General features: G+C 43.7%; 1 protein-coding gene across 2 annotated transcripts in view; it reads right to left on the reverse strand.

The window, feature by feature from the left end:
* FBXO3 (F-box protein 3) overlaps nt 1-638 on the reverse strand; it is a 35687-nt gene extending 35049 nt beyond the window's left edge. For both annotated transcript variants that reach the window (XM_077114362.1, XM_077114363.1), the window contains exon 1: nt 488-638. In XM_077114362.1, the coding sequence (XP_076970477.1) occupies nt 488-591 (104 nt within the window). In that variant the 5' untranslated portion in view covers nt 592-638. The remainder of the gene's footprint in view (nt 1-487) is intronic.
* Between the last annotated feature and the right edge of the window lie 12078 nt (nt 639-12716).

Consider the following 12716-nt stretch of genomic DNA (forward strand, 5'->3'; position numbering starts at 1 on the left):
CTTTTGGGTGCCCCATCTCCCCAACACGACGCCAGACTCCGCAGGCCCGGGGCCCAGAAAGAGAAGAGCGCTCTGCCCGGCCAGAGGCCTTTCCAAAGAGGCCAGAGCTAGGCCAGCCAGACCGGGCTAAGGCGGTGGGGCCACCGGGGGCGGCGGGTGTATGGCGCGGGGGTGCGCGAGGGCGCAGCGGCACCGGGGCACAGCATCTCCCTTCCTTACAACTGGGCCTCGCCGAGGCCTAGGACAGAGGGCTCTCGTCGCTCCTCAAGCCTGGGCCCTGGACTGGAGGAAGACCAGGGTGGGGCCCTTTCCGCTCCCGTCTCGGCCGGGCCCCGGGGTGGCTCTGCAGGATAAGGGTGGCCCTGGCGTCACCTTCTGGCTGCCATGGGAGTCGGGGTCCTGTCCGCGGGCCGGGCCTCCTTCTCTCCTGCCTCAATGCCTCCTCCCTCCCGTGTCCCCACCCCTGCCATCCTCGTCGTCCCATTACTTGATTAGATCCCGGTAGTCCAAGAAGGATAGAATGAGGAGCAGGGGGTCGGTGGGCAGCGATTCTAGGGTCAGCGGCATCGCCTCAGTCTCCATAGCCGCCATCTTGCCTGGCCCGGTGCAGGCCTGGCCCCGCCCCCGTCCCGCCCCGCCCCGCCCCGCCCCCGCCCGAGCCGCTCCCAAGGCCCAGGCACAGGTTAGTTATGTAACCGGACAGCCCCTCCCAGAGGGCGGGCCTAGGGGGCGGCTCCCGGCTAGGCCCCGCCCCCCCGCCCCACGGGCCGGGTGCCAGCACGGCCCCAGCCCCCCGGCTGTGATCCCCGCCCCTCGGAGTTGCCACTGCGATGGCCGTTGGCCTCGTGCTCCCCTTCAAATCTACCAAGTTCCCTCCTCCCATTCTCGTTCCTAAATTTGCCCAGCCCGAATCCTCGCAGTCTGCTTCCAAAGTTTCCACTTCGGTTCCCCCAACCCCTCATCCGAAATTTTACAGCCAGATATTCTCAAAGCCTGGCCCAGTAGGAGGTCACACCGACGCGTCTCCCATCCTTGTCCCCCACACCGCTCCTCTCTCTTTTCTGGCCCAGGAACCCCTAGTTCTCCGCGCTCAGCCTCCCACGCGGCCTACGGCTGCTCCGAGCATCTCAGCCCAGTAGGATCGCGATTGGAAATCAGCCAGAGACGCCGGCCGAAGGCGCTTCTCCCAACCCGGAGCTGGGAGAATGATCCTCGAGAGCATAATTAGAGACACCCACCCAACCCCCATCCACCGCCGGCCGCCCCCAGGAAAACACGCACAGGAACCGCTGAATCTGAGTGTCAGCCACTTCCATTTACTTTGGCCGTGGTGGTTATTTTTCGGACTATTAGGACAATGCAAAGTGTACAGCAAATGAATTCCCCGCCACCCCTCTCACCCCCGCCCCGCCCCCGCCCCGTCCCCCATCCAAGGTTTAGATTCTGAGGGTTAAGTAGCTCGGTGCAAAGGGATGAACTGAGACCTCTCAGTGGGCTTAACTGAGGCACGATGATGGACACATGCTTTGCCCGAGTGGTATTAAAATGAGAGTGGGAGAAATGTAATGGATTGTAAACTAAGGAATACATTGCTTGCCTGATTTTCTCTTTTCGGGTACCTTCTCTGAGGCAGTAGGGCATCGGGCTCTTTGGGGAATCAAGACAGGCCTGGACACTTACTTTACCAGGAGCGAGACGCTGGAATCACCAAGCCCACCCCCTAGGAGCCTGTTGATTTATCTCTAACACGGACACAACCCTCTCCTAGGGTGGTCTAAGGGTGGCAGTATAGTTTGTGTAAAGGGCTACACAATAAAGGTGAATTTTCAAACCTTTGCCTGAGATCCATTACTGTTGCCAAACCTTTATTTTATTCCCACCCCTGTTCAATTTCTAAACTTTTCCACATCCTGGAGAAAGTTTCCCTTAAATATTTGGAAAAGTAGAAATGATTCTCCGGGAAAGAAAACTCCATTTTCTCAATGCACCATTCCATTAATTTATAGCTTTGCTTGCTCAAATGCAAAAAAAAAAAAATCCGCTACATATCTGCACCTCCAAACTATTTATTCACATATTTAAAGCATTTATCAAATTGAATTTGGGTTCGTTTTTCCCTACTTGTGTCCAGTGTCTTAGAGCAGCTAGAAGTAAAAACCTAAAATTATGGAATTGTAACCCATACCAAACTCTGAAATCTACTATACAACTAATTGTCGTGCTGTGTTTTGTTGTGATAATGCTTTTTTGTACATATGTTATTTTTCACAAAAAAGAAAAAAAAGTCAATTGTGATGATAGAAAAAAATATTTATTCCTTCTAGCCTCCTATATTCTGGAACAGGTAGAAGGAAAAATCTGAGAGGATGTTATGGTAGCCCATGACAAACTCTGGGATCTGTCCTGTAAATACTTGTTGAAGAGTGCTCTGAAAATTATTGCTTTTTTCTTTCTTTGCTTTTTATATATGTTATATTGTACAATAAAAAAGTTTTAAAACAACAGTAAAAACAACAACAAAAAACAAGTCATCCTTGGAAACAATCCAAGTGTCCATAAACAGAAGAGTGGATAAACAAAATGTGAAATATACATACAATGGAATATTATGCAGCAGTGAGAAGAAATGAGGTCAGGTCCTGAAGTATATGACAATGTGGATGAACCTTGAGGGTATAATGTCGAATGAAACAAGCCGGACACAAAAGAACACATATGGTATGATTTCACTAATACGATATCCCTAGAAAACATAAACTCAGAATCTTAAGATGTAGAATATCAGGGACCTAAAGATGGACAGAAGCTAGATAAGGGGGAGCAGATACCTAATACGTACAGACTTGTCAACAAGGTTGAATTTAAATGTATGGGAATGGATAGAGGCAATGGTAGTTCCTTAGTGGGATAAGTAATAGTGCCATATTGAAGGTGACTATAACTGAAATAGTTTGATTAAAGCTATGTATATCACCGATTAGCACTATAAATATAAATAAGTTCTTGTATGAACTACTTCAAAGGTATGACACTTGTGCAAGGAATTAATAGTAGAGTGGTATATGGGGAAAACTATCTATTGCATGCTCCGGATTATATTTAACAGTAATACCTCACTGGTACCACAATAATATGAAATAAAATAATTGGGGGGTGAGGATAAGAGTTAAGGGGAGTTTGGGGTTTTCTTTTGGTATGGGTGCATCTATCCATTATTTTTCTCTTTGGAGCAATGCAAATTGTCTAAAATTGAGAGTGATGATGATTGCACAGCTAAGATACTGTGAGACACTGTTTATTTTGATAGAATATATGCTATGTGAATATAGCTCAATATAATCTGCAGATTCAAAATAAATAAATAAAATAAGTCATCCTTAAAAACAATGCCCTCCCTACAGGAATCAATCACATAGCAGCTTCTCAGGTTTCAGTGTTCCCATTGGCTGCTCAGGTGAATCCCTCAGAAATTAATTCATATCCTACCAGGTGCTGGGGTCCAGCTCCAGGACTGTCAGGGACTGAGATGAACACAGCACCGTCCTGCTCCTGGGGCAGTTACTCTTTAGAAGTTGAGAGATACACTCCATAAGAGTTTCGCTGACAAAAGATGAATTCAAACAGCTCTCGAGGCTCATATTCAACCCCATTTTTATGATTGAGAAACTAGCTGGCTCAGCACATCTGTCAGCTCAGAGGAAGGACGGGTGCCACCAGATGCCCTGCTCTAGAGTCTCCTGCTAAACTTAGGAGGCCCAGATGTGCCCCGTAAGCCTCCCCTCCCCATCCTCTTCATGGTGGCCTTTCCGAACTGTGCCCGCCTGGCTTTGCCCAGCCTAAGTGCCCCTCTTCATGGGACAATGAGAGCTGGGAGCTGGGATGGGGAGAGGGGTCCACAGGTGAACACTCTCCCCGCTTCTCTGCTGACAGTGCTCCCCCAGCCTTTCTTCCTCCATTAGCGTTTCTACCCCAGGGCCTTAGCATGTGTCTTGGGCCCTCCCACCCCAACCCCCATCATGAATGGCAGTTTCTTGTCAGTCACATTACACTTTGTCTCAGTGCTAAGCATTTTTGGAAATGGCCTTTTCCATCCTGGGCTGGGAAACAGCCCCTCGCATGGGCTCAGGTGGCAGGAAGGGTCCCAGCACAAGCCCTGGGGTCAGTCCCCTGGCTGTGGTGAGAGCAGGGAGCCCAGGAGAAAGAGGCAGGGCACAGACAGTCTGGCAGACGCTAACTTCACCAACACGTGTGGCACCCAAAGAAAAACTCTGGGCTGAGAGGCTGCTGGTGACTTGTGAAAGAAGGCTTGCCTCTTCAGAGCCCAGGAAAATTCGGGAGTATGCTCATTCTTTAGGATTGCCAACAGAGAGATGCATAACATTACCAGGACTGCCACTGAAAGGGAGCCAGGCTGATGGGTGAATGCAAAAATCTGGAGTGGATTTAGCTGCTCCTGTGGCACAAAAACACAAATCCATGGCTCATGGCTCATGAGAAATCTGGAATGGATGTAAGAGGTTTATAGGCACTTTCAGCAACTATATGAACTAAGTTCTGAAATTGGTCCCCTGCTCCTCCCTTAGGCAGAGACTTTAAATATTCCTGAATTTGCTAACCAAATGTCTGCTGTTTTGCTTTTGTCTGGACCATCCTTCCTTTGCAGCTTGTATAATTGATAGGGACCTTCTAGCTGCATGGTGAGTGGACCTGCTGATTGGATACATTGAAAGTGCCCCGTTAGTGGCTTCTAAAATGACGAGCTGAGGGCATGGCCAAGAAGGGCTAATAATCCCAAAGTTTGCCAAGATTGCATCACCAAAACGTCTCCACCAGGAGGAGAGAAAAGTCAGTCTTTTCATAGCAAATGTATTTCAGCCATGCCAATGATCAGTTCAGTATCCCTACAGGGTGAGAAGCCACTGGCATTTGTGACCTCTTGAGGTTTAAAGAGGTTAAGTGGCCACTGTTGTTCCTGTAGTGCCTGACCTCATAGAAGTGGCTGAACTGTACTTGTGCCACCAGTGGCCCTTGGTGTGCAGACTTCGATATGCTAATATGTTTCTCTGGATCTCCCCAGGTAGAAGGAAGAAATATTGATCTCTACCTTTTCTGCTCCGCTCTGTGCCCTGGGAAGCTGTGATTTCTATGAACTCTTTCACCTGGACTCCCTCCCTCATCATCTCGCTTCTGGTTGGGTTAAGCCAAAGAGAAATACAGATGAATGATTAGGGAAGAGGGGACAAAAGAGAAATTAGGATATTCAGTCTCTACCTTCCTGTGGTTTTGGCCATGGCTGTGTTCCTTGGAGAAGACAGTTCCTGCTGGCACCCTCTTTCTTTTCTTCAACTCTCCCAGTACCCCATTCCCTCCCTATTACTCTTTTAGGATGGAGGTGTGGGTGGAGGTAGGGGAACAGCTCCCCTCAGACACTAATCCCCGGGCACCTCACCACCCCTCATTGATTTCCTTATCCTGCTCCTACCTCTGTAAGTACCATGCTCATTGAATTCTGTTCATATAAACCCTTTTAAGTGTTTTGTCTGTTTGTTGACAAGACGCTAACTGATAAAATTTGCCTTCATCTCTCAAGGCGAGCAGTACAATAACAAACTCCTCAGGAGTATGTTATTTGTGAGTTGAACAAATGCTAACACAATGAGACCTGCTGGCTGGGGCCAAGCATTCCATTATACTGATGAGTTATTATCCCATCTTAGAGAGGCTAACCAAAGATGGGTAACTTCAAATGCAAAATGACTCTGCCACCCCCTTAGGGCACTTTCTGTGCCACTGCCCAAAAAGACATTCTATAGTCATTCAAGTCAAAGTTATAACCCCATAAGGATGGAGGCCAAATTCCTGACTGGCCTCTTTGGAGTGGGAAACATCACACCTCATGTGTAGGAATTTTACTACAGTCTTTACTACGCCAGATAAGTAATCCCATTTGAGGAGGGGGTGCCTATGGCAAGAAGCCTTGAAAGCAATCCAGTCGTCAGCAAGACGAACTTGCCATGGAAACTCCTATCCCCTTTAGACCATGGAATTACAGATCTCAGTCATAAATCTCAGAATTTATTGGAGCTTTTGGAAAAGAGACTCCATTTTCTCATCAGCCAAGTCTGCGAGGACTTCCTTCTGCTAATGAGCCTGAAACTCACCCCTAGTGGAGACAGAAAATATCACTGACAGGAAAATGATGACTCTGCTACCTGAAATTCTCACCTTACATTGGGTCATGTCTAAATGGAAATACCCAGAAAGTTCCATAGCAACAGAGAAGCGGTATCTCTAATCAAGTCCTAAGCCTGGTCCCTATACCTAGGTAACTTCAGGAACAAGGTGGCTGCCTGCTCATTAGACACAGAGCTCCAAACTCTGTTAAGCCTAAACCATTGGCTCACTGGGGATTCTCTAATAATACTTGCCACCTGACGAAATCCCATGGTTCACCAATGAAATAACTTGTCTCTGAGATGGGTAAATCTCAAAGAATGCCACAGCTTTAAATTCCTGTGGCCCACAGCATTTGACCTGTTGAACAATTGGCTAAATTTCATGTGCTGTTCTTAGCCATAGCACATACTGCTCCAAGATTGGTAGAAATGAACTTTTATGTAATATATTGGTTGGGATCTTTTGAGAAGCAGATGCCAAGATAGGATTAGATGCATACGAGATTAATGGAGTGTGGGTGGGGGGTGTTTGTAAGGGATAAGTGGGAGAAGCAGAAGTTAAGCAAGGGGAGCCTTTAGACCATTAAGCAGGTCTGATGCCTGTGAAAGGAGAGGGTGAAGGAAGGAGGTTTGGGGAGGAAATGTTTCAGATGGGAATGCAACTTTGAGAACATCTTGGGGAAGGGCTCAAGCCAAAGCAACCTGTTAGAGAAGTCCTGTGACCTACAGGATGGGCCTGTACTAATGCCCCACTATGCTCCATCATTGGCTGGGAGCAGCCTAGGGGAAATATGACCTTGGCACAAAAGTTATGTGGGCAGCGACTGAGTTATCAATCAACTGTGGAGCCTGCAGCAGGAGATCTAAATGGCATAGTTCCATGGCTGTCACACACAGACACGTCACTAATGACCTAGCTATTTGGTCAGGTCATTGGACCACCCAAGGACTGAGTTAATAAAGGTACACCCATGTGGGGAAGCCCCTCTGGAAATAGTTATGAAGCTGCAAAATCTAGAGGAAAATAGCTAACTAAAAAGCTGATGGAGCATATATGGCATCACTTCTATCTATGACAGCCCACTGAATCTGTTCTGTAACCTGCCACAATAATAAAATCACCAAAAGGATTGGGATACCTAACCAGAAATTTTTTTTGACACATATAAGAAGCTACTGTTGGGAGGTGGAATGGTGGCTCCGTGGCAGAATTTTCACCTGCCATGCCAGAGACCTGGGTTTGATTTCCAGAACCTGTCCATGCAAAAAAAAAAAGTTACTGTTAGAAAAAAAGCTTGTACCTTCAGCTAACTCTGCCAGTTTCTCCAGCAATGACCTGATGACCTCTGAAGACTGGCTGGCTCTGCTGTCTTCAGTTGTTTATAAGTTGCACGGTGCCATGCTCACCACTGCCCTGGGCGAGCAGGTAGGCACCCAGGAGTCAAGGGGCAGGCACAAAGGAAATTGTAAGCAGGAAAAGGACATTCTTCTCCCCACTTCTCTTTTTTTATGGAATAACATACAATTGAGGAGCGTGCCAGAGTGTGATTGGAAACAGAAACCATTCTAGATGTTTCAAAAGAGGATATTTAATACAGAGAATTTTTAGACATATGGGGGAAAGCTGAAAAAGCAAAGGATGAATACTAAGATTATGCAGAAATTAGTATTGCCAGAAGCAGCGACAACCCTATGGCTCCAGGATAAAAGGGAAGGGAGAAGGTCATGGAACTTAGGCGCTGGGAAGAGGGGGCCACCGCCAGGCAGTGCTGTGATAGGCCCCGTGACGTTCTGGTGATCTGAGAAAGAACCCCACACAGCTGGAACTGAGATCTCTGACAGCGGACCCTCATAGCGCTTGGATCTCACAACAGCAGATGTTTCATGCCTGTAAGGTAGGGTTGCCAGATTTAGCACCCTCTACCATAAAACAAGCAAACAAATAAACCAAGAAGCATAGTTAAATGTAAATTATTTCTAATTGCCTATACACATATAAATTGAAGTAAAAGAATTAAAGCATTGCATTGGATGGACACATTTTTAAAAATTATCCTTTATCTGAAATAACTTGTAAGTATCTAATGTCCTACCTCTTTAATTATACTTCCCTGCTGATTTGGCTCCCCTTAACAATTTCTTATTTTGCAGAATTTGCTTCTAAAATTCTGTACAGTAACAGTTTATATTTTATTTACATGGTACCATAGTTTCTACAGTGGGCATATCCAACCTAGCTTGTTCTTTCGCTCGTTGCACGTTGATTAATCAGAAAACAATAGCATTCTGAGCTGGTAGAGCGGCTATGTGCTGGCTGTCAGTGATCGGCAGGGGCTTCTCACTGATTGGCTGACCTCTGGATACGGGCTTATCGCTGATTGGCTGGTATCAGGACACGGGCTTTTCACTGATTGGCTGAATTTCAGACGCTTGGGTCGGGTCTGTGATAATGCGTTTTTCAGAACTGTGATTACTGGAGTCAGGGATTGTCTGATTTTTAGAGTTTATTTACTGATCCAAACATATCTATAATTAATGGTGGATATTTGTTCACAACTTGGGACTTTGTCTAAAGAACACCCTTTTTCCTTTTTTGAATATGAAAAATTAGTGTTTTAAATTTTCATACCCTCATTTTGGTCTTCCCTGAGCCAAACCTGCAGGAGATGCGGAGGGTTACCCATATCTTTATTTGTGCAGGTATGATGCTCAGGTAGTGTTGCCATGTAGTAATTTAAGTATTCCTTTTTTCTTGCTTCTAACTGCCTGTATTTTGTAATTTACTGAGTAGAAGCTGAAAACCAGGCATTTAGGGTCTGACAACGTCAGTACAGGACACAGGACAGAATCAATTAACACAGCGCATGTCCTGTCTAAACACACACACACACACACACACACACACACACACACACACACACACACACACTGGTCATGTTCCTTGAAGGGGTTCCTTCTTGACTGGTACTTGACTTTCTGAGGTGACCAACTCACAGCCAGTGCGTTGCGTCCTGAGAGGACACACTGGGACTGGAGTTCGGAGGGCCTCAAGACCTCTGGAGGGAGGTGGCAGAGACTGGAAAGGAGCACGTGAATCCCTCTTCCTTCCTGCTTTGCAGCCTCCTGCCATTGCCTCCCACTGGCAGTATTTAGCAGGAACTCAGCTTGCAAAGGCATCAGGGAAACACCACTTTTAGCTTTCCAGTCCCAGGTCACAGAGTAGGGTATATAAAGGTAGATCTGATCTAAGAGACAAGAGATAAATAATTAAAGCCATTGTACCCTCTTCCTCCTTTGCTTGTTTTGACTTCAGTGAATGGATGGAGAATTCTAGTAGCTCAGATCAAGGAGACTAGAACAGACATGAACTTGGACATTGACTTGCTTGGATGGTTCCAATACTATTCAGTTTCTAAAATAGGTTTTGTGAAAAGGTGAAAGTCATCGTTGATTCACCCTCAGTTTGTATAGCTTGCTGTGCAATCAAGGCTTCCCTTAGAATGTATATCATATCTGTCCATTTCTTTTCTTTCCTTTCATGCAGGCTATCAGAATAGCTTCGTAATTACTCTTCTTCAATTGCAAGCTCAAATTCCTCCGTTTTTTTTTTAAGTTTTGCACATCTACCATATTAATTTTCCTAAAGCAATGCTTTCATCTTACCATTCCCTTGCTTAAAAAAAATCTGCATCAGTGTTTTGTTGATTACAGAATGTTGTCAAACCTTTTGAATTTGACAGTTTACCCTTTCTGAATAATCCTATTTCTTTAACAAATGTTCCTTTTTATTACACAAGTAATTCATGGTAATGTGTAAAGAAAAAAAAGCTTGTCTTCCCCAAATCCTACTACATCTTGTTTGTGTATTTTCCTCATGTAAACATAGATATAGAATAAATGCAGACTTTAAAAAAAAAAGTTATGTTGTCTTATAATTTCTATTTTTTGAACAAATTATGAACCTTTTCTGTTAGCAAATATCCATCAATATTATCCATTGTTTATAGTTACATGAGTTTTTCTTAATTTGAATGCATCATTTTATTAAATCAGCCACCTATCATAAAATATTTTGAAATTTTTCATTTTTAATTATAATAAACAGCACTCTGATAACTATCCTTGGCATTTATTTTTGTGAATTGCATTATGTTCATAGCATAAATTTCTAGGTATGGAATTGCTAATTCAAAAGTTGCAAACTTTTTTACAGTTTTTTTTACATATTTCTAGATGGTGTCTAACATAGGTTACAGACAAAACATTGAGTTCCAGATGTAGAGTTAGTACAGACCAAATCATCTGACCCAAATATAATAAAATCAGAAATGAATTATAAATGTATAATTCAAAAAGCTCAACCATTTTGACCTCAAAATGCAAAGAAACAAAAACACCTAAAAACTCTTTGGTCAAAGAAGAAACTAAAGCTGCTATTACAGATTTGTTTTGATAGTAATGACCATCAGAATGGCATTTACAATTTTTCTTCTACAAAACTGTACCTAGAAGCAAATGGAAAAGTGTAAATATTTTCTATATTAAGAAAAAATGCAAAGCATTCCACTAAGTTAGAAAAGAACAAATATACTTAAGGGAAGCAAGAGGTAGGTAAATTAAGGCAAAATAATTGGGGATAGAGAATAGTGGAATTGACAGGTAAATTAAATCTGTTCAATACCTTGCTCTCTGTTTTTGCACATGGTGTCTCATGTGTGCTTAAAGGAGCAGAAACCACCATGGAGCCTCCCCACATTTTGCTGACAGCATCCCCACATCTAGCAGACAAGAGAACTTGAACATAACTAACATTCACAGTGGGACTAAATGGAGCAATATCAGTATCAGTAGAGTGTCACTGACGCACAAAGGAGGAAGTGATTAATTTAGCAGTGGGCAGATCAGGGAAGAAAAGCTTCCCACAGAATGTGACAGCTGAATTGAACATCGAGGGATGGGTAGGATTTTTGCCAAGTAAAAAAATCTGGTAGAGAGAAATGAAATCTGCGAATGATGGTGACAGTGGGGGATTGTTTTCAAAGCACTAGAATTTTTTTTCCCTGCCTAATCATTTCTAGCCATATATGGCACCACTAACTATAAAGCCTTATCATTTAAAATTATGTGCTACTTTCTTTTAGAGCTGCCATTCTTTTGACTCAGGTAATCTATTTTTAGAGCCTCCTTTGCATTATCAGTAATTATGGCAGAAAATGAACTTCGTAGAAATGGAATATGTTGTTTTATTTTTATCTGTAATTAGCTGATGACGTTATTGTGCAAAGATAGATCCAGTACCTACTTTATCCTGTGGAAGGACGTGTTGCATGCATCTAAGTGTGACTGAGAAAGAGAGACTAAAAGTGGACAGAAATCTTTTTATTAATTTTGAATAATTAGGAATAGTATCTGTTGGGTGTCCCATGGCTAAGTTATAGTATTTTATACCATAAATGTAAATAGGAAAAATGATGTATGTACAACATTTTTTCCAAAAAGGTATATTTTGATGATCTTCTGTTATGTTTTTAAAGTACAACCTTCTAAGTTCAGTATGATCCCATTTTGGAGAAAAAAAGCAATGTTATCCTCCCACTGTGTGTGTGTGTGGGGGGGCATGTATGTGCACTCATGCAAGCATATTTGTAAAAGTATGGAGAAAGGTGTGAAATGATGTAGCTGTTAACATTGGCTACTTGGGGATGGGGAGAGGGAGGGTGCAGAAAAGATGAGTGAGGAAAATAACAGGGAATGGAGGGAGTTGATTCATTTATTTCTTTTTATACCTTTGTATTAGTTAGTTCATTACAGTGATACCTGGTAATTTGATAATGTGGGAGAAGAAGGTGTCATAGGTTTTAGAAGTACAAGTCTTATGCATTAGGAAGGCTGCTATTTGCCATTGCTGGGTTCGCTTGGGTCTCTGAGGCTAGGATCCTTAGTTTTATATCTGCTCCAGAGTCCACTGGCCATACTTCCGACCAACTTCATGGATAAGACTGCTAAAAAGTTGCATATTAACATGAGGTTGGTCATTTTTTAGAACAGGTCCAGCAGCAGATTTTGCCTGCCAGGATGTTGGGGGATCTAAAATGTCATCCTGTGTGGGCACTTGATGATCCCATGACCTTGGGAAAGTCACTTTACTTGCTGGACTTCGGTTTCCTCTCATAGAGAATGAAAAGAATGAATGAGAATCATGACGATTTCTTCTAGTTCTAAAACAGAGTGATTCTGTGTTTCCAAAATATTTAGGATTCTTTAGCAGGTCTTATTTAGAATTCCTAGAATAGTTTCTCAATAATGCTTAGTACCTCAATTCTACAGCTGTTTTTATGAGGGAAACACAGAAAGTAGAGGACAAATCCTTATTCACAAGATGCTTCTAGTCTGGTTGGGCAGAAGTGAGAAAGGCCATCCAAGGGACTGTAATGAACTTGTAAGATAGAATAATGAATACTGTACCTGGTCATACTATGGAAGTAAATAAACAGTTATAATATTGCATGGCAATTTCTTTAATAGTATATGCTCAACGTG

Source organism: Tamandua tetradactyla, chromosome 8 (genome assembly GCF_023851605.1).
Source record: "Tamandua tetradactyla isolate mTamTet1 chromosome 8, mTamTet1.pri, whole genome shotgun sequence".
NCBI classification, from domain to species: Eukaryota; Metazoa; Chordata; class Mammalia; order Pilosa; family Myrmecophagidae; genus Tamandua; species Tamandua tetradactyla.